This window comes from Anoplophora glabripennis, unplaced genomic scaffold, assembly GCF_000390285.2.
Source record: "Anoplophora glabripennis isolate ALB-LARVAE unplaced genomic scaffold, Agla_2.0 scaffold257, whole genome shotgun sequence".
Taxonomy (NCBI): domain Eukaryota; kingdom Metazoa; phylum Arthropoda; class Insecta; order Coleoptera; family Cerambycidae; genus Anoplophora; species Anoplophora glabripennis.
In genome coordinates this window covers 493,062-514,368 of record NW_019416380.1, presented here as the reverse complement: position 1 = coordinate 514,368, position 21,307 = coordinate 493,062, and the positions used below count along the sequence as shown (strand labels likewise).

General features: G+C 31.3%; 1 protein-coding gene across 3 annotated transcripts in view; it reads right to left on the bottom strand.

The window, feature by feature from the left end:
- The window catches only part of LOC108905294 (putative protein kinase C delta type homolog), a 213,780-nt gene that overhangs the window by 35,960 nt on the left and 156,513 nt on the right, over window positions 1-21,307 (bottom strand). For all 3 annotated transcript variants that reach the window (XM_018708099.1, XM_018708097.1, XM_018708098.1), the window contains 2 exons: window positions 16,683-16,909; window positions 785-958 (listed from right to left, as the gene is read on the bottom strand). In XM_018708099.1, coding sequence (XP_018563615.1) covers window positions 785-958; window positions 16,683-16,909 — 401 coding nt within the window. The remainder of the gene's footprint in view (window positions 1-784; window positions 959-16,682; window positions 16,910-21,307) is intronic.

Below are 21,307 nucleotides of genomic sequence, written 5' to 3'. Positions count from 1 at the left end.
GAATAAAAATGTGAACTATACAATTCCCAGCTTTACTTCTACGACAATTTGCCTGGTCCAGGTACTAAGGCGTGGAGAGCAGATGCGGCTGCAACGAAAATATTTCACTTGGCATGCAATTTTCCGGAAGATCGTCGCTTCGCTCATGAATTTTCATTACTGCTTATTAAGTTGGATGCAAGAATGTTACAGAAATGCATAAATTATTATATTTGAGAGCTCTTGGGAGTTCTAAGTAAAATATTTATGCCACCAAACACTGTGCTTAAATTACTTTAGAATAACAAATATAAGTGTAGAGATTCAAGGTTTTTATAAGCACACAGATCTTTCATTTTGATTTCTTTTTCTAAGTTCTTTTTAAAAGCTCTCTCCCATCCCAAAGACAGGATGTGGAACACAGATTCATTACTTGAAAACAGCTATAGACTCTAACTTTGATTACCAGTAAAGTTTCAACAAACTTTAACCTTACACATGGATTATTTGAATATAAGATGCTTTTAAATACCAAGAACTGTAAACAGTAATTGGAAAAAGTACACGTCTAACAAATGTCATAGTTGAATGTACTGAAATACTGCAAATGCTTCGATAACTTTTCAAACAAGTTCAAACACTTTGAATTTACAAAAAAAAAAATCAAGAACGCTTTGCTAAAAGACACTCAGTCAAAGTGATTGAAACACAAAGCAAAGAATATCGTTATTCAAGCAACAAAATGACGTTGAACATCTTTTGAAGCACTCTGCTCTGAAAACAGATAATTTAAACATGTCTTTACCTCGGTTTGGAACGTGCAGAGCAAGTGACACAAATAGGGATGTTTAGTACCCAGCGCTAGGACCTTCCTCTCGATCAGGGTGCATTCCACGTCGTCGTCTTCCAGGACGACGTCCTTCTTCAGGCATTTTATCGCGTAGTAGTATTCGGTGCCTTTTAATTCCGCGAGCAAAACCTGGAACAAAAGTAAAAATATACGAGAGTATTCTTAGGAAATTCGAAAAGTAACTCATTTAATCAGTTAGCTAATTAGAGTCATAAGTGATGACTCTCATAATTATGTCTAGTGACGAATGATAATCAAAATCCGTAGATCTCAGATCAGGACTTCTAAGAGGTCATAAAATAAAATTATTTTTCCCCTGCACTATTAAATTGTTAGCGGGCTCTAAATCAAGTTGAATACAACACCCTGATATTCTCTAGAGCATATTCAATTTTTAAAAGAATTAAACAGAGTCGATTCTACTTTTTAGAAGTTTCAAGTAGGAGTTTGGTTTAAAATAAGTACATTATTCGGAATTTAATGGTAAATATTCAATTTTATTGACACCAACAACCTTGTCGTTATTTTTTTTAAGAACAATTCTTTCTATAACTTATTTCGAAATGTCATAGAAAACTGGCTCTTATTTTTTAAAATTACGCCAGATATGTTGACCAATGTTAAACAGTCTTTTAAAAACCGAATTCGTTTGTGTATTAATCAAAATGGACACTTCGAGCAATTGATGTAAATCAGCGAAGTTATTCTTCTCCTTGTTGTGTTCCGAGTTTCAGTTTGTTTCGTTTTGCATTTTGTTTTAATTGTTGTTAGTGGTTTACTTTTGTTTGTCACTTTTTAAACATGCCAGTAAATATTGACACTGTCAGTCCCAGGCCTGATAAAATGTGGAGAAAAGAGGTTTTGCAACGCCTTCTTGACACTACTACTTTTTCGGACTTTAGAAAATAAGCAGACTTTTCTAGAAAACTATTAGAGATAAGTATGGACAACCTCATATCAGTCGAAAGGGCATTCAATTTTGCATTCACCCATTACAATTAATATGGGTCATTCCACTTGAAAAAAAAAGTTTTTCAACTCGTAAGATTATTAAAGGTAGATCTCAGTATTTCCGAGTCTGAATAACGTACACGTTTTGCTCACAGATGACAAGATAGAGTAATTTATGCCAAAACGAGCCATTTTTTATAAATTTTATAGTTACAGAGTTACAGAAGAATCCCTTTTGGCTGGAAATCCGGAATCATTAAATTTTTTACATAAAAATTATTTTAAAAATTTTGTAGAAATTCGTTCCTAGAATTTTTTATAAACGATGTATGTCCGCGACTTTTTCCATATTTATGAATGAATTGAATTTAATTAGGGATCTCTAAAAGATTTTCAAAAACTGAATGTACTATGTATGTATTATACAATCTTCAATAACTTCAAAAATACAAAGAATACCAGAGCCAACAGAAGATATTGCGATTTTAATTTTATCATAAACCGAGCTCTAGAAAATTACAAAATAAGCGGTGGGATAAGGTACAACGGACAATAATTGTAGTGCCACTAAACGACGACCTTAACTTTCGGAACGCCGAACATGGAATTTGTCTTATTACAGACATTTCCAAGTTCCAAAAAAGAGCTTCGAGTGGAGATATAATCCTGTGGTACACGAGAGGTATTGACTTTTCCTCATTAAATTTAACAAGTGGACCACAGTCAGCAATTTTATTTTTTCGGGGAAAGTTTGTCCTGGTTTTCCACAATTTAAACGAGACTTATTTTCTTTGTGCTCTTTCAGTCATGTTTAACACACAACCCTGAATATAATCGACTACCACGGCTTCAATTATACTCCAAAAGTAAACTAGAATCAACTGAAGACATTATTAAAACAATTAGTCTAAATGGGTTACCTTGTAGTCCAAGAAAAATATGTTGAGGCTTGTATTTTTAACCAAGCCGCTTATTTATTACCGAGTGTTTGAGTGAAAATATTGATACTACTTACTTTGTAATTTCGACATAACAAATGGGTTTGTTGGATCAAACTGACTGATATTTATTTAATTAACCTTTCCTTCAGTCCTTTGGACAAATTTAAAGCTATGTCCTGTGAACATATTACCGAAACAGATGTATGGATTGACGTTATTATTTTTAATAAGGAAAGAACTGTCGCCACCGTAGGGAACATGTGCGAACATTAATCTTTGGAGAGTTGGCAATGAACTTAGTATTATTTTAGTTCAAATATTTAAATGCACTATACGGGGCCAGTTTTCGCAGAAGGGACTATTTGGTTTCAAGGAAAACTGTTTATTATTAATATTTGTTTATATTGAGATCCAGCCTTGTTTGTTTTGAAACAAAACCTGTCGTGATTTTAAATGCGTAAAATCCTGTAAAGCCAGTAAATTGTCATTCTGTGTTTTCACATAAACTTAATTTTTCATTACGAGTAAAAAGAATTATATTACTAAAAGAGAATCGTTTCCCAAAATTTGGTAGAAAATTACAAAAATTATAAAATTTCGGAAGAGTGATGAAATTCTAGGAAACAATATAGAGAAGAATTTGAACCAGTCATATTTTCTATTCTGAATATTTTCGTACCATTACATTCGCTCCTTTGCCTGAAATTCTTGTCAGTATGGGAGTCAAGTGGGTTTATTTTGAATGATTTTATCAATTTGGTCAAAATTGGCCAAGTCGAAAATGTAAAAATGGCCCAAAAAAACTTTGGAAAATTCCAACGTATTCTTTGACCAATTCTAAGACCGGTTTAGCCGCTATTTTGGTTCATCACATCAGGCATCCTTTAAAGAGAGATTTTATGCAGCGTTCCCATTAGTCAAAATTACAACAGAAATTGGCATTAAGGATATCGTAAATTTCCCGTAGTGACGTCAATTTATAAAATGAAATTTGCTATGACACAAACTACGTATTGCAGGAATAAGATCTATACTTCCTATTATTTAAAAAAACATTTTCCTGGCCTTGATTGTTTCTCTTGGACAAAAGTCAAAAGGAACTATCGCCTTAGGTTTTGGTGTCAAGTAATCGGAAAAGACCGAGCTGATACTGATTTACAATAGAAATAAACTTGAATAAACAAGAAGCACATAAAACTGTTTTTAGAGCCGATATATTTTCTATTTGAGCACTACACTCATCAAAGTTATGGTATGCAGTCAATGAACCCTGAAAATTAGGTTTACAGGCATTTTAAAATAAATGAGTACCTAATTAAATGTTTTTATGAAAATACAGAGGCTTACAACACAACATTAAGTAATAACAAAATTACTGGTTATTGGAAACTGGAAATTTTTACACAAATTGTGACTACGATATTGTGATTGGATTTTGCAATTGTTTTGCTCATAGAAGCATCTATTTTCGTTCATGCTTTTTGTTATTGTATTATTATTATTAGTCCAGTTACTTAGGGTTTTTACCTCCGAATTCTTTATAACTGAACCGATTGACGTGAAATTTTGACTGAATGTGGGGAATGCCTCAAGGAACATGGGGGTGGAAATTTTTACGCCCAAAATAACCACACGAATCGATAGAGGAGTTAATTTTAAGTAACACATGTTATATAAAATTTTTTAGATAATCCAATACCTTTAAAATGCGCTGTTTTAAAAGTCTTTAGAATGAAAATTAACGGAAATATGATCAAAATAACATGATTTTTTTTAAGGAAAAATTAATAAACAAATCAGGCCCTTTAACGACAGAATTAAAATTAAATGCAATCCATTTACAGATTTCTTCATTTATGTTCTAAGAATATGTTCTGGGTCTTTGGCTCACTTACAAAGCATGATTTTGAAAAAAAAACTTAATTTTTAAAAATGTTAATTTTTGAAATTTTTTTAAAAAAATCAATTTTTACGCTGTAACTTAAAAATTAAAGGGTGTACAAAAAAATACAAGAGTAAAAAAATTTTGCTTTATTTTTGCTGAAGATTTTGCTTTTTTATTATTCCTCTAAAATTAATATTAATCGAGATATCGCCATTTTAAGTTAACATATGAATGAGAGAACCACCCTTTTCGAGCCCTTTAAACCCTTCAAACTTAAAAATGAAGGGCTTAATAAAGATCAACTCAACAATTCCCTGCAAAATGAGCCTCTGTGCGATACAAAATCTTAAAAAGTAAGAAAGTTATCGTCAAAAAAATAAACACGTGTATAGGTGATAATTTTAGGAAAATATATAAATGAATGTAAGGGGTAATTTTTAAGGGTTGAAAAGTTGCAATCAATTCAAAATTATTTTATAAGAAGGGGATAAATGTTTATTTAATACGAATGCACATTTAAAATGTTTCTACTTTTTCAATATTTTTTCATTTTATTTTCGAAAGAACGGGTATTTTTCAAGGGTTGCAATCGATAAAAAAGATTTTTTAATCAAGAAATCAATTTTAATTTGATAAAAATGCATGATTAAAAAGTTGAAAAAAAAATTATATTATTTTCATCCAAAGGGGTGGTTTTTAAAGGAATTTCCGGGTTGAAAATTTGGGATACATTAAGTTTCATGTCAGATAGCACATGAAATTACTCATAATGCATAAATAAAAAGATTTGATTACATAAAATGCTTAAATTTGTAGTTTTTTTTTTTCAATAAGAGGTGGTTTTCACCGCTTAAGAACAAAAAGCGCACCTAGCGCATATGTAAGTTTTGAAGTGGGGGGTAAGATGAGCCTAATTATAAATTTTGAGAAAAATCGATACAGTTATAAAAAATTCGGAGGTATTTCTATATTTTCAGCTACAGTAACCGGGCTATATATTTATTAAGAAAATTTGTTAAAAGACAACATAATTGCTTGAACTGCTGTTTTTTTTTAATGAACTGGCATTAAATCGTGTATGTAAATAATATGTTTCAAAGAAAATAAGTCTTCTAAGAACAAAGGAAATGAATTTAAGCTTCAATCTATGTGCATTGAAGTTGCAACAGAAACAGATATCAATTTAAATGTTGACGTACCGTTACCGCTCACTAAAAATATTAATACACTTAAAAAAATAAATTTACCAACACTACCACGCAAAAACTTAATACCTACCTACATGTAGGCTGGCAGCGAGTGTATTTTTTTATTTCACACAAATCAATGAGTCACTTGACTAACTTTGCGTATACTGAGATAATTGATGTTTAATATTCGCGACAAATATATAAATTTGTGCACCTTCCGAAAATATACGCACGATGTTTGTAAAAAAATGTGTTTACAAACCTCTAAATGAACATTCTCTGAAAATAAAAAGGTTAACGAAACGGGAAATATTATTCGTCATTTTGCGAAATTATATATTTTATCAGTTTATTCTAATATTTAGAATTTTGCAAAAATGTCAAGCTCAAAATGATCACATCGCCGATTAAGCACTGAATTTTTCTGGTACTAAAGGCAAGTCTATTTTTAATAATGAGAAATATCATTATACTTTTCCCTTCATAATGAGCATGTGCCTTATCATTAATCACTCGGGATTGTTGGCAATGAACTTAAACTTATTTCAGAGCGACTTCCTACAGTTTATTACCAATTTCATCAAGTAAACATGGCCTAGCAACCAATATTAATTAAAACCAAACCACTGCACTGTATCCCTTCTAAATTGCAAAGCGAAATATACAACTGCTTCCACTAGCTACTGAAAACAGTTGATGCATTGCGATTATCAAGTTTTCTATATCCAGTTAGTTAAAAGAAATAGTTTTTACACACGAGGAGAATACTGTAAAATTACAACAATCAAAATATGAAATTACAAATGAAATGTGAATAATTACAGGGTATAAACAGCCTTTATAAATGTTCTGTAAATTACATTCGACAATGGTGTAATTTCACATCTAAAAAGAATTGAAAAGTTTGGTAAATTTAACAAATAGTAACCGAAAAATATGTAATTAAATAATTAAAACCATTGCTCCTATTCCCTTAATTAATTACAATAATTAAAATATAAAATTACAAATGAAATGCAAATTTCAGTAAAATTACATTTGTCCATAATGTAATATCACAACTGAAATAGGTAAAGGTAAAACGTTACACACGATAAATACTGCTAAATTACAATAATTAAAATATAAAAGTACAAATGAAATGCGAATTTCAGTAAAATTACATTTGTCCATAATGTAATTTCTCGACTGAAATAGGTAAAGTAAAACGTTACACAAGATAAATACTGCTAAATTACAATAATTAAAATATAAAATTTCAAATGAAATGCAAATTTCAGTAAAATTACATTTGTCCATAATGTAATTTCTCGACTGAAATAAGTAAAGGTAAAACGTTACACAAGATAAGTACTGCCAAATTACAATAACTAAAATATGAAATTCCCAGCAAAATGTGAATTTCTGTAAAATTACAGTACCCGAAAAAGATATAAATAATTTAAACCGCACTATTGCACATTATCTTTTAAAATTTCAGAGTTAAGTAAATCTAATATAATTAGTTATCGAAAATAATTATATTTGTGGTTAGTTGAAGAAAACAATTTTATAATACACCACGAGAAGGTTGTTGTATAGTTACAATAATAGTGTATGTGAAATTATATCACGAAATTACATTCAACTTTAATATAGTTTAGCGTCTGAAATTTGTTGAAAACAACAGCAACGCAAATAGCTGAATTTGTATTGTAAAATTACAATTCTAAAAATAATTGGAGGAATTAATACTATAAAAACATTATAACTATACGGGGTGTGTCCACACTTATCGGTTCACTATTGCTAACTTAAATTAGCAAACTATTGATTCTAATGGTGCAATCGAAAAAACAATTGAGCATTGCGTTTTCGTAATTTTTTAAAAAACTTGTTTTTTTAATAAAATACCCTGTATATATTTACGTATTTTATAAGAAAAAAATATTTTGAACAAAAAAGTATTAGTACATAACTCTCTTCATTTGAAAAATAAGTGAGAAATAGGTATCTGTAGTTTTTCAGACTTATTTCAATGAATTCAGGTCAGTAACGTCAAAAATGTAAATAGTAAAAAAAAACTGAAAGTGTTGTGACAACAATAAAATCAAATTGTATCAACAACTACTGTCAGTGACAACAACTGTCAAGCTAATAATTTATTGGATACTTGTATGCACTAGTCTATGTAACCTATTTCTGTTTCATTAGTAATATTTCGGTATTATTAGCTTATAGCATGCCGTTTAGTCATTTAGAAAAATGTTAAATGCTGGAGGCGTACCATATTATAAAAAAATTACGAAAAGGCGATGCTCTTTTGTTTTGCGATTGTACCATTAGAATCGATAGAAAAAATGCTACTAGATAATTTAATCGATTTTGTGTCTCCAATAATAACGGAGTTAGCAGTAGTGCGCCGATAAGTGTGGACACCCTGTATAGCGAAATTAAAGTAATTTTTGGCAGTATTGAAAAGGTACTTTTTTGCTGATAAATATTATAAATGTATCCTCAACATGTAAAATTACAGTGAAATTACATTTAACTTGCAGAGAAATTTATATCCATTGTAAACTTCCGATTTAATGGAAATCATTTGTATAATCACATTAATAACAATCGTTCAAATAAAAACGTGGTCAAGTTGGTTCTGAAAATTTGGACGTAGGGCGTAGCGTATAGCAAATGAACTTAAACGTCATCTGTCAAAGCGCTGTATCGCCTCTTTGTTATTGAAACTGACAGCTGCTATACAGCTCGTTGAGAAATGAGGTTAAGTTGGTCGCTATAAGCTACGCCCTACGTCCAATGTGTCAGAGCCAACTTCGACCACGTTTTTATTTGAACGCCCGTTATGTGCAACAATAATGTAAAATTACATTAATCAGTGATTTTATTTGTATGTTTTCCGAAAATAATATAAAATTTTCAACATAATTTCATTAATTCCAATGTAAATTTACTCCGTCCTTGGTTTATGTAATAATTTCCGCAACTCGACAATTTTTTTGGTTTCTCTAAATATTTAGTAGTACTTTACTGTAAAAGCTTAATATTTCAAACCTGGGAGGACATCACATTACAAGAAAGTGCATTAAATACAGCCATGTATAACTTACCCCCAAGTATCCAAATGACAAGATACAGGAACCTGTAAAGTAGTTACACTACGTAATTAAATCGCGCACTTCCCGGGAGGGTTGGTTAATGCCTTAAGCGTTAAACACGCCCCCTCTGCGGTGTGAAATAATCGTATCAAGAGGTAATGGACCCCTACAAGCTATTAACTCCGAAGATTTTGTCATACATTTTTTAGTAAGAAAAATCTACTAGGATGATGTACAACTGCCCGCTTTGGATAAGATCAGCATGAAATAATAATTTTTCGAATGAAATATTGAACATTCAGTTAAATTTTTGATAAAACAAACCCCGTAAATAAAATACCTCTCGAAACGCACCAAAACAGCCTTGCAATGATTCAGAATTAGTAAAAACATTCAAAAGAAGGCAAAATATCAGACACAAAATAATATGGATTAAAACGGTTATACGGAATACAATAAAATTTGTCAAAGTACCAGAAAACACAATTATTCTAATGTGATTGCAACATCATCAAATTTAAAAACCGCCAACACATCAAAATAGTAAAGTCAAGTATTTTTACCTACTTTGAAGTCTTGCAAAGGATGGGTTTGAAGCATTTGGTTTAATTTCTAAGCATTTTTTGCAAATTTTTCACGATTTCTGTAGATTTTCCGTAATATATTTACAATTCTTCAGAATGCTCTTGTGTACTGGCTATACTCAAACAAAATATCAGGAACTTGCGTCTCTGCGGTCCAAAAGAGGTTGAATATGAATGAGACATTATGTTTAGGGGAATATGAACTTCATGATTTTAAAAACCTTTGTTTAAAATGTACTACTAGCCAAATAACAAATAGTTCGAGTTTTATTTTTATAAATTTTCGGTAAGAAAAAATTTATGTAAGATCTACAGGATGTTTCAGAAAGACCTCCCGTAAATTCAGGGGTCATAGTACGACAGAAATTAAGAATTTTTTGTCTTATGAATTATATGTCTATCTCCTCTTCTTTTCGAGATACAGAGCGACAAAATAAAAAATTTAAATACAATTTTTACGAAAATTTCCAAACGGTGCGAAATATTTTTATGAAATTGGGTATTCCGGGGTTTTTAAGGATGCCAAATTTTCTGGTCTAATTATTTTTTGTATATTTTATAGAGGGCGCTAGTTGTACTACATTCCTATTACATTTTAGGTTCTAATTTTTTTAAGGTTAGGTTTTTTACCATTCGGACTCCAATTACTAATGTACAATTTTATTTTCAAAAATAATGTACTCTTGTAGAGCTTCCTAATGTGGAGGGTTTTCGAGAAAAAAAACCTTTAAATTGAACTCTTACAATATTACGGTGAAGAAAATAAGTGACTTTTCTCAAAGTAAGCTTATGTCAGAACGTATTGATGGATGTCTTATAAACGACGATTACATTCTCAGTAATATTTTAAACTCTGTAAAAAAACCCGGAATACCAAATTTCAAAAAGATATTTCGCACTGTTTGGAAATTTTCGTAAAAATTCTATTTAAAAAATTTTATTTTGTCGCTCTATATCTCGAAAACAAGAGGGGATAGACATGTAGTTCATAAGACAAAAAATTCTTATTTTTTGTCGTACTATCACCCCCTGAATTTACGGGAGGTCTCTGAAACACCCTGTATAAGCTAAAATTGCTGCATTTCAATAAATGCGAAAGTTTCCCACTTTGCCAGAATATTACTTTCAATATGTTACGGTTCTATGTTCCATTTTCGTCCCACAGGGTTAGAATAAAATAAGGGAAATGTCCTATATTCAGAAATGCGACTAGGATGCATTTAGATGAAATGTCGAGAAAACGATATCATTCACTTTGCTATGAAGAACTCGTCACCAAAATAAATCCCAACTCACTGACAAAAAAGTCTGCAGCGTGCGACAGAGACATGACGACAAACTTTCAAATCTGATTCTTGTTACTAAACCAAAAATAGCAGCATCATTCTGTTTAAAATATTTTTCCTAACATAAAGACCCGATAGAGAACTGTGATCGCTATACGTATTAAAAACATTCACTACGTTCGCTATGTTCGTTATGTGCATAGTGTCGCTGTCGCTGATGACGAACGATTCTACACCCTTATCTTTTTTATTATTTGCCTTGACAGTTTGCATAATATTTTGGTAAATTTACTGACAATGCACAATTTATGGTCCTGTAAAACCTAAAACAATGACAATGGTACTGTAATGTCAACAATTATTTTTATATCGTATTATAGAAAACTGTACATTCAATATAGAAGAGATTTGTCCCTGCGATTACAAAAAATCTAAACGAAGAAAATTTTTTTACTCCTCAAATTTGGTTTCTGCCCATCAAAACCTATAAGAAATGATAGATCTGAGCTAAAAACCAAAAAATTAGTTTTTTTTTGTAGGCGTGTGTTATTATCTACGTTTTCTTGTAAAAAATTCCTAATTCGATTAACCGTATACGTCTCACATCATTTCGCTTGATTCACCTCACCTGGGGGCGCGAAAACGTCTCTGATCACCTTCCCCTACTCACGGGAATAGCCCGCAAACAATTTTTACGACTTCCCGTGACGTTGATATTTATTCATATTTTCCTAACCTTCCCAAACCGCGAATGTAATCTAAAAATATGTATTATGTCTGTCGCGCAATAAAAATTCACCGTTACGCGATACAAGGCGAGAAATTTTTGTGTGTCTGCGGTATTGTGTGTTGGTTTCGTCGGTTTTTCCTAATATACTCCACAAATTTTATCAAACGGTTTGAATGTACACTTGTTCGCGATCTTTTACGTGACAAATCTTGGTAAAAAGACTCTCGATTTTAACTTTCTAATAATGGTTTGTATCTGTATAGATATTCGGAAATCAGTTTTTAAATAATCTCCATGATTCTGTTTCACATTGGGATGCACCACTCTTCTTAGAAAACGGCAAAGTCTAACTAACATTTTTTCTTTAAATAAAATAGTACATATTTTAAAACGTGAAAAAAAGGAAAATAATAAACAGATCCCCTAGAAACAGAGATCTATTTTATTATTTTTATAATATTTTTGTAGTCGATGAAATTATGTTATATTATATTTTAAAATGCTACAAAAAATATTACCGGAAATTTTGAGTATCCTACTTAGACGAAATTACACTGAATATTTTTCTGTTTCCCTTAATATCTCCGAAATGAAGAAATTTATTTTACCTCAGCAAACTGGGGTTGTTAGGTCCCTCGAATTGCTTCAAATTGCAATTAGACCTGTTAGTTCAAATCGTCCCTCGAATTGCTTCAAATTGAAGTTGGACCTGTTAGTTCAAATCGTTTTGTATAGATGGCGTGGCGATACTAAAATTTTTTTTAATCCCTGGAACGTGGAAATGCAGTCCATCTGAAAGATCGTCAAATTTTGAGTAATTTTTTTAATATAAAATTTTTCCCTATATTTACTTGTTTTCGAGATATATTGACTTCAATATACAATGTATGATGTAACAGGAAAATCCATTATTTATTTTTATTTAAATCACATTGAGACAAAATATTCTTTTAAAATATTGATATAATGGCTTTATTCACACCACATACTAACTAACAAACAATAAATTATAAAAAAAAACGAATGATCAACTACAGACAAAAATTGTACAATGGCAAATCTTATAAGGGGCAGAGACGAACCGTATTTTATCAAACGTTATTAAAAAATGCAGTCATAGGTGGCTCATGCCAATAAAACATGTATAACAGATGACATATTAGTTTTCAGCTTTATCAGCTTGCGTCTTTCAATTAGACTATACTAGTTATAAGATTTACCATTGTACATTTTTTTTTTTCAATAATTGATCATTTGTTTTTTACAATTTCTCGTTTGTTAGTATGTGGTGTGAATAAAGTCATTATAACAATATTTTAAAAGAATATTTTGTAGCGGTATGATTTAGATAAAATAATAGATTTTGCTGTTACATCATACATATTGCATATTGAAGTCAACATGTCTCGAAAACAAGTAAATACTGGGAAAAACTTTATATTACAAAAATTACTCAAAATTTAACTATCTTTCAGATGGACTGCATTTCCACCTTCCAGGGATAAAAAATTTTTTTAGTATCGCCACGCCATCTATACAGAAAGATTTGAACTAACAGGTCTAACTGCAATTTGAAGCAATTCGGAGGACCTAACAACCCCGGTTTGCGGAACTAAAATGAATTTCTTCATTTCGGAGATATTGGCAGCGGGACTGTTAAACTGGTACACCCTGTATGTACAGTCTGTCCAAGATAAGGGTGGGATAGCATTAGGATCTAGGAAACGGTAAGAGATACGGGGTGGTTTAAATAAGAAAAAGTTGTATTTTTTTATACTTAACAATATGTCGTTTAGAAAGTTTTAAAATTACGGGTAGTTCCGGAGATATCCGGAAAAACCAAAATTTTGCAAAATTAAAATAAATTGCATATTTACATTGCCACTTTTTTCGCTCTATCCAATGGCGTCAACATTTTTACAATCCGACGTTTCGTCTTCGATGTGCCATCATCAGGTAAATTTTTTTAAATACGTCGCTGCTATTTTTATGACAAAATCTAGTAATTTTTAATTCTGAATTAGATGATACTATTGTAATCGCTTAAAAAGGTTTTTAACTTGTTTTAGCTATCATTTAAAATTTTTCCTGAGTACGGCTCTGAACACTTTCAAAATATCTATTGGAGGAAGTCATAACAGTATAAAAGCCAAAACAGCACAAAATATCCAAAAATTTAAAAAACTTGTACCTAATAAAACGAATTTATGAAATGTTTTATTATTTCTAATTAGTATTTCTAATAGTCGTAAAAAAATAATAAAAGTTAAGTCCGTCGACAAAACAATTAATATCGCGAATAAAAAAATATTTCATATATTGTTTTATTTAAATTTAAATTTCAATCGTCCTACCCGTTACATACTAAAACTGTCGTTTTTTTATTCTAGATTTCTCTTACAAACAATCAATCAATTCGATGTCAGTATAGTTTAAACTAACAATAACAAAATAAATATTTTATGTTTGCGGAACTGAGGCACTGACAAATTCATTATATTTTGTAAAAGCGCAGCAATTTGTGAATTAAAATAGGATGTGTTTTTACATTTTACCTCAAATTTGTAGATTAGAGCATGGTCAGTGGCGTTAGCTATTTTTTATTGTAAATACGCGTTCCCGCAAAATGGATTTACGCGAATAAATATTGTAGTGAGCTAGTAGAGTATTTTTAAATCAACAGATGAAATGACAGTATAAAATGTGGAAAAATATATTCAAATTTACAACAATATTATTATATTAGTAGGAGTCGTACTGGAACCATACACATAAGTATGAATTTCTGTGACTAATGTCCTTCCATTTCCAAAAGCAAGTAACCCTTCAGAATTTAACCACCTGCGTACAATATCAACTCTTCCTATATTTCCTTCTGGACAACATTTTCAACGCTATGGACAATAAAGCCACTATACTTTTTTTATTGGATTACACTAAAGTTTTGTCATTAGTAGATTCTTTTCTTTCTGGTAGACTTGACGATGATATTTCAGAATAATTAGCACTGTCATCTAGAGTACCACAGGGCAGCATATTAGGTCCACTACGGCATTCTATTTACACTTCATATCTTATGAAGTCTTTGGCGAATTGCAATTATCACATGAATGTAGTTGATACGCAAAACTGTTCCTTTAAACCTTCTGATGTATTTGACGCTAATATAAATCTTAATACTGACAATATGGCCTCCTGATCAAAAAGGCATGCTTTAAAAATAGCGCAAACAAATCCGTTGCTATTCTATTGCTATTTCTGTAGTACGAAGAACAGTTTCTTTCTTATAAAGTATACAGGGTGTTAGATCTTGATAGTTTGCAAAAATAAGAAAATTCGTGTATGAGATTTATGTTTGGAATTAGGTTTAATCAAAGAATTTCTTACAAATTGCAAGAAATATGCTAACTCAATGTATATCATACATTTAAACTGTTTTTCCTACAAAACTTTAACAAAGTTTAAGTCTACTTATTTATTTGTAACATAAAATTGAATATAGCACAAATATTCATAACTTGAATATTTGCAGAAAACAAATTTTGATATGCCTTTTCATCATAAAGAAATTTTTAAATAATCGTTTTCTTATAATATAGCTTCTTGCATACATAATTTGCATGTTGCCGATCTCTCCCTGTTCTGTAACGTTCTTAAAAAAAATTAAAACTAAACCTTTTTCTGTAGGAGGGATCTCATGGTAGTCATAATATGTACTCTTTCTTTTCATTCAAGTATACTTTTTTCTTTTATTTATTTTGCGACTGTGATCATTATAATATTCTCTTGATTCATTATTTTAATTCTAATAGCCATTATAATTTTTTTCTCACATCAGTAAGCTGAAATTTTACCTTTAGTCCAGTCATTATAGTCATGACACAACCTGTTTCGGGAAAAAAATACTATTAGAAGTTTCTCTGCGGAATATTGTTCGGAAACGTGTTATAAACAAAATATCAAAAACTCGAGGCTAGTTGGGAAACTTTGTTTAAACAGTGATTAAAGTTATGGAAAAGTGGTTTTTTGACTCGCGTTAAAAAACTATTATTAATAGCGAAAAAAAGTTTATACAAAAAAGGTAGGTATTAAATAAGCCTATAAAATGAGACAAGTCCGATTCAATTCCGATAATTTGTTTATGGCAAGAGCTCAAAAATGGTCGAAAATGGCCGTTTTTTTCAATTGCTAATAATTAATGCAATTTTCATCGCAGATATTTGTAATTAAGGATTTTTGAGGCTTTTTGCACCCTTAATAAGTGGTAAAAATTTCAACCCGAAACCCTTAATTGATTAATATTAAGAGCCGAAATTTGGAGAGAGTATACATTAAGGGCTATATTTTCATGTCCTACATTAACATTAAGGTGAATTCAACTATTTAATTGCAAAAAAGAAGATAGCGGCGATGCGTTCTATTACTCGGTCTAGCGAACGCGTGGGGAGAGAACAAATTCCGCCAATGCCAAACTAATGAAGCTTTCGGGCTGAAATTTTTACCACTTAAGGGTGCAAAGACCTTCAAAAATCCTGAATTGCAAGTGTCTGCGATGAAAATTGCATTAATTATTAGCAATTGAAAAAAACGGCAATTTGCGACAATTTTTGAGTTCTTGCGCATAAACAAATTATCGGAATTTAATCGGACTTGTCTTATTTTACAGATTTATCTAATACCTACCTTTTTTGTATAAACCTTTTTTCTCTATGAATAATAGTTTTTTTACGCGAGTCAAAAAAACACTTTTCCATAACTTTGACCATTGTTTTAACAAAGTTTCCCAACTAGTCTCGAGTTGATTTTTTGATATTTTGTTTATAACACGTTTCTGAATAATATTCCACAAAAAAACTTATAATAGTATTTTTTTCCCCGAAGAAAGGCTATAATGACTGGCCTACTTTCATTTTCCAAAAATTATAAAGAGCGCTCTACAATCTCTATGACAAACAAAGGATCATTTTCATTTATCAGGCTACTTTCATTGAAATATCAAATTATATGTTTTAATATGCTTGTAACTCCTAAACAAAAACGAATCGGACCTATGTTCGTATAAGAAAAAATGTTTGAAATTAACCCTGCTGTCATCTGTCAAAGTTGCTTGTAGAACACCCTGTATTATAAAACACGGACACGAAACAAAGTTGTGGCGACATTCCTGAACTAAAAAGGGGATCCAATCACTCACCTTCCCGAAGCTTCCCTTGCCGAGCACCTTGAGGAAATTGAAGTCGTCCAGGCAGTACTTGCGGAACCTGGGGATCGTGGTGGCGGGCGGGGTGATCCTGCCGCTCTTCTGGAAGCTCGAGTAAGTGCTGGACTGGGAATACTCCTCGGGGATGTCGTCCGAGTCAAGGGCGAAGGCCGGGTTGTTGGCGTGATTCGTGGTGGGCGAGTCCCTGCTCTCCAGCGATCCTGAGGGACGAATAAATGTCATATTTTAGTGAGACGAGCTTCAATCGGAACGGGGAAGTTTCGATACAAAGCGAAAGCGATATGGTAATGCGTGGGTCTGCAAGTGCCGAGGGTGACATTGAGCCGTAATAGGTCACGCGACAGGTGAAACTTATTGGATGGTAAACTGTAGTTTGATAAATATAGGGTGTCAAGGAAATTGTGCGGTAAATTTTAAATATTAAATCAGTGATTTTGTGACAAAAATACTAGCAACAAACGGACTGTGCCCTCATATAAAAGACAGGCTGTAGATATGCTTATATGAATCCCACTTCAATTTACCATTAATTTTTTATAAACATTTTTATGCAAAAAAACACATTTTTTTTTGTATTTGTTTATAAAACCTAAACTAATGAAGCAATATGAATGCTATAAGGAGATAATTTGTAGAGAATCGAAATACGAATAAACCGAGAGCTCGTTTGATCCGATCGGCTAATTAGGAACGAAGAAAACTGGGAAAAATCGGATAATTTAGCGTTTTTTTTTAAATTAATTACTCCACCATTTTTTTAAGTTGTAGAGCTGGCCCTGTGCACAAAAAGAGTGAATTGTATGTACTTTAAGTGTGCACAAGGCATGAGCTGTTGGATCATTAGTTTTGGCATAATTGCAACTTGAATTTTTTGCAAAATCTCTGGATGCGTTGAAGGTGGTCTGATTTTAATTTTTCAGTCGGATTTTAAAAGTAGAAGTATAATACTACAAAACATTTATTCAAATGTTCCGATAAAATGATGCGAAATAGGTGAAAAATTCCTCCAAACATGCTCAAAAAACGGCCGAGCGCGCTTACGCGGTCGAGTAGTGGGGAAAGATCGTGAGATGAGGGGCAGTGGATATACAGTGTAGGAAAGTACCGATGGTCTATCAGAAATTTCGTGAGAGCGATAAAGTAAGCCATAGAAATCCATGTGATAGACAAGGATGGCTATAATGAAGGCGTCTAATAGTCAACGCCCATTTCGCCCCCACAAATAAGAAGTGGATCTTATCTATAACTAGACCCCTAAGCTTTCCATGCATACTTTCAAAGTGGCTTAATTGCATACAGGGTGCTAGAAATTTAATGCCGAGGTTACTTAATCTTAAACCTTCTTAAGTCGTTTTTTTAATGGAACACCTTGTATGTTCTTCCATATTCTGATACACAATTTTATTCTCTTTCGAACGGTATCATGGTTTCCTATACCTATCTCTTCTAGTTTTTGAGTTATCTACTATTTTTTGTGTAATCACCTAAAATCATGTAATTTCTTGCGAGGATAGTTGTGGAATTTTTAGCAACATTTCAAAACAAACAACTAAACTGTCAATTTGTTGTTAGTCTCTTGCAGTGACAGTTTAATTTAGTGTTTTTAAGAATTGGAAAACAATACATATTCAAATTCTGATATTTTAAATTTATTATTCATTCACGGACGTTACTATGAGATGATAAGCAGAACATGTACAGTTTTTAATAAGACATATTTATTCAAATTTGCCACCAATGAGCAGAAAAAAGTTAAGAATAATTTTAGAAAATCAACTAGAGTAGTAGATTACACAAAAAATTGTAGATAACTTAAAAACTAGAAGAGATAGGTATAGGGAACCCTGATACCGTTCGAAAGAGAATAAAATTGTGTATCAGAATATAGAAAAACATACAGGGTGTTCCATTTAAAAAAAAACGACTTATGAAGGTTTAAGGTTAAGTAAACTCGGCATTAAATTTAAATTTCTAGCACCCTGTATGCAATTAAGCCACTTTGAAAGTATGTAGGAAAGCTTAGGGGTCTAGCTACCCCCCCTAGAAATATTGTTGCTTTATCTTTCTTACTATAAATTACACATGGTTTGAAGCCAGTCACTGTTTTTCTCCATTTCTTTGAAAAAAATTAAATATCTCGAAATATTAATATATGTCCAAACACCAGGGGCGTGCTGTAGGAAATTATTTTAATGGATAATATGCACGCCACTGCACATTTTTCGTTTTATGAATTTTTTGTAATCCTCGTTCATTACTTCACATAAGATATCTCTTATTACTTTTTCATTGTATTTGTAAGGTAACCAAGAAGGATTACAAAGAATACAAAATTAAATATATTAGTGGCGTGTATACCATTTTTTAGATTAACTGGTACTACTACCTACACGCACGCCTCTGGTGATGTGATTGAACTTTAGTTTACATTAAAACATGTCCTATAAAAGGCGGTCTAATAGTTCAAATTTTGAGAAATATAAAACAGGTCATTATTGATAAACTAAAAACAAAACGGAAAAACAGTTAAACTTCAATTTTGTAAGGGAGTCATTTTTGAACGCAATATGAACTTTTTTTCATAAAATAACCAACCGCACTACACCCCCACTAACACTGATTAGTTTCCAGCAAAATCAACAGTTAGGAACATTTTCTGTGAAGTTAAATATTTTTTGTTTATACCTATATTTTCGGTATCATAGAACCTTGTTTGATTTCATTTAACAGGACTTTTTAGAAGAACATTTTTTGGATTTATTTGAAGTAGCTCTACGACAGAGCAAAAATATGAGAGCAAATAATAAAATATATATTTTTTAAGCGAAATTGCTGTCTTTTATTGTTAAGGGATTCCAATGATTCCAACCTTAAGCTGTATTAAATAAAAGTCAAAGAACCACTCCAATTATGGCCGGACAGAGGTAAAATATAACAGAAAGATCACTGACGAGCATGTGATTCGAGAGAAATTACGTTTATTGTGAGATAAATTCGTGACACAATACTTTGGGAGGATATATTGCTTTGTAATTCTATTGTCAATAATATATGAGGTAAAAAAAACTGTAGGTATGAGTTGAAATGTGGAATATGTATAAAAATATGTATGGAAAATGGAAAGGTGTCAAAAATAACCAAACAGCAGTTTACTTGTTTATTTAAAAAGTTTTAGTAAAAATTTAATAGGTTGCAAGGCATTTTTCCAAGTGACTTATATGATGTAACACACAACACACGAGTGCCATACAAAATTGTATCCAACACTTTCATAGAATTTCGTTTTAATAATAAATAAAGGTAACTAATTTAACGAAATGAATATATTTTTAAATATTACAAAGGATGCGAATGTCAACTTAAATTGTGTGTGTAACCAAGGGTCGTCAGTAAACAAACAATAATTTTTGAGTTGAAATCACGTTGAAATCCTAAAACCAAAACTGAAAAAATGGAAAATGTGGAAATTCTATCTGAAATTTTAGAAAAAGCTAATGCGGCTACTGCAAGCATCATTCCCGATAAATCCAAATCTATATACAACAAAGAATTGAAGGAATTTCAATATTGGAAAATCAAAGAAGGGGAGAAAGGCGTAAATGAAGATGTCTTGCTGGCTTATTTTTTCAGTTTAAGTGAGAAATTAGCTCCATCCACATTGTGGATTAAATATTTCATATTGAAGTCAACTTTGAGAGTTTACAAGAACATTGAAATTTCTAAATTCGGAACTAGTGGCATTTCTAAAGTCTAAACACAAACATTTTCAACCAAAAAAATTACAAGGTCTTAGAAAGAGAACAATTTTTGCGTGAAGCCCTAGACAAAGGTAATCTTATGAATAAGGTAGGTTCTACTGAATAGTTTAACCGAGTTATATTTATTAAAGTTGTTTTTAGGTGGCGTTGGTACTAGGAGTTTTTGACGCTTGCCATTGCGAGGAATTGACTCATCTAAGCATGGATAATATAGAGGACAAAGAGCAGTATATCCACAGCATGATTTCAAATACTGAAACGAACAAACCAAGAAGCTTCGCTGTGTTAAATGAAGGATTTTGTGTTAATCACATTGAATTAATTAAAAAATATTCTAAGCTAAGGCCTCAAAATGCACAGTCTTTTGTCTTTTTATTATTTCTATAAGTCACTCGTGGATTATAAAACATAACTAGAGACTTATGACATATAACTCACTAGTGACTTATAGACCACATTATTCCTTTAAAACCAAATAAATTATAGTATCATTATACATATGGTGTGATATATAAGTGTTGGATAAAATTATAAAAAAAAACATGACTAAGGATTTGTTAAACAAGCGGACCTATTTCCACGTGACTTCATAGTATTCGTTGACATTTCTCAAGACAGAATTTAGGATTTATGTACGTCAAACTTTGATAAAATTTGCCTTTCTTAATTAAGAAAAAAAAATTGATCTAATGATTAAGGATTTGGTGTAATATTACCTAATATGTTTTTACAGGTAGACTTCAACTTAAACTTTTACTTTGTGGTTAAATTTCAGGAAATATCAACGTCAATATTTCTTGAAGACTATAATAAGGTAAATTAAACTTGCTATTTTTTCGT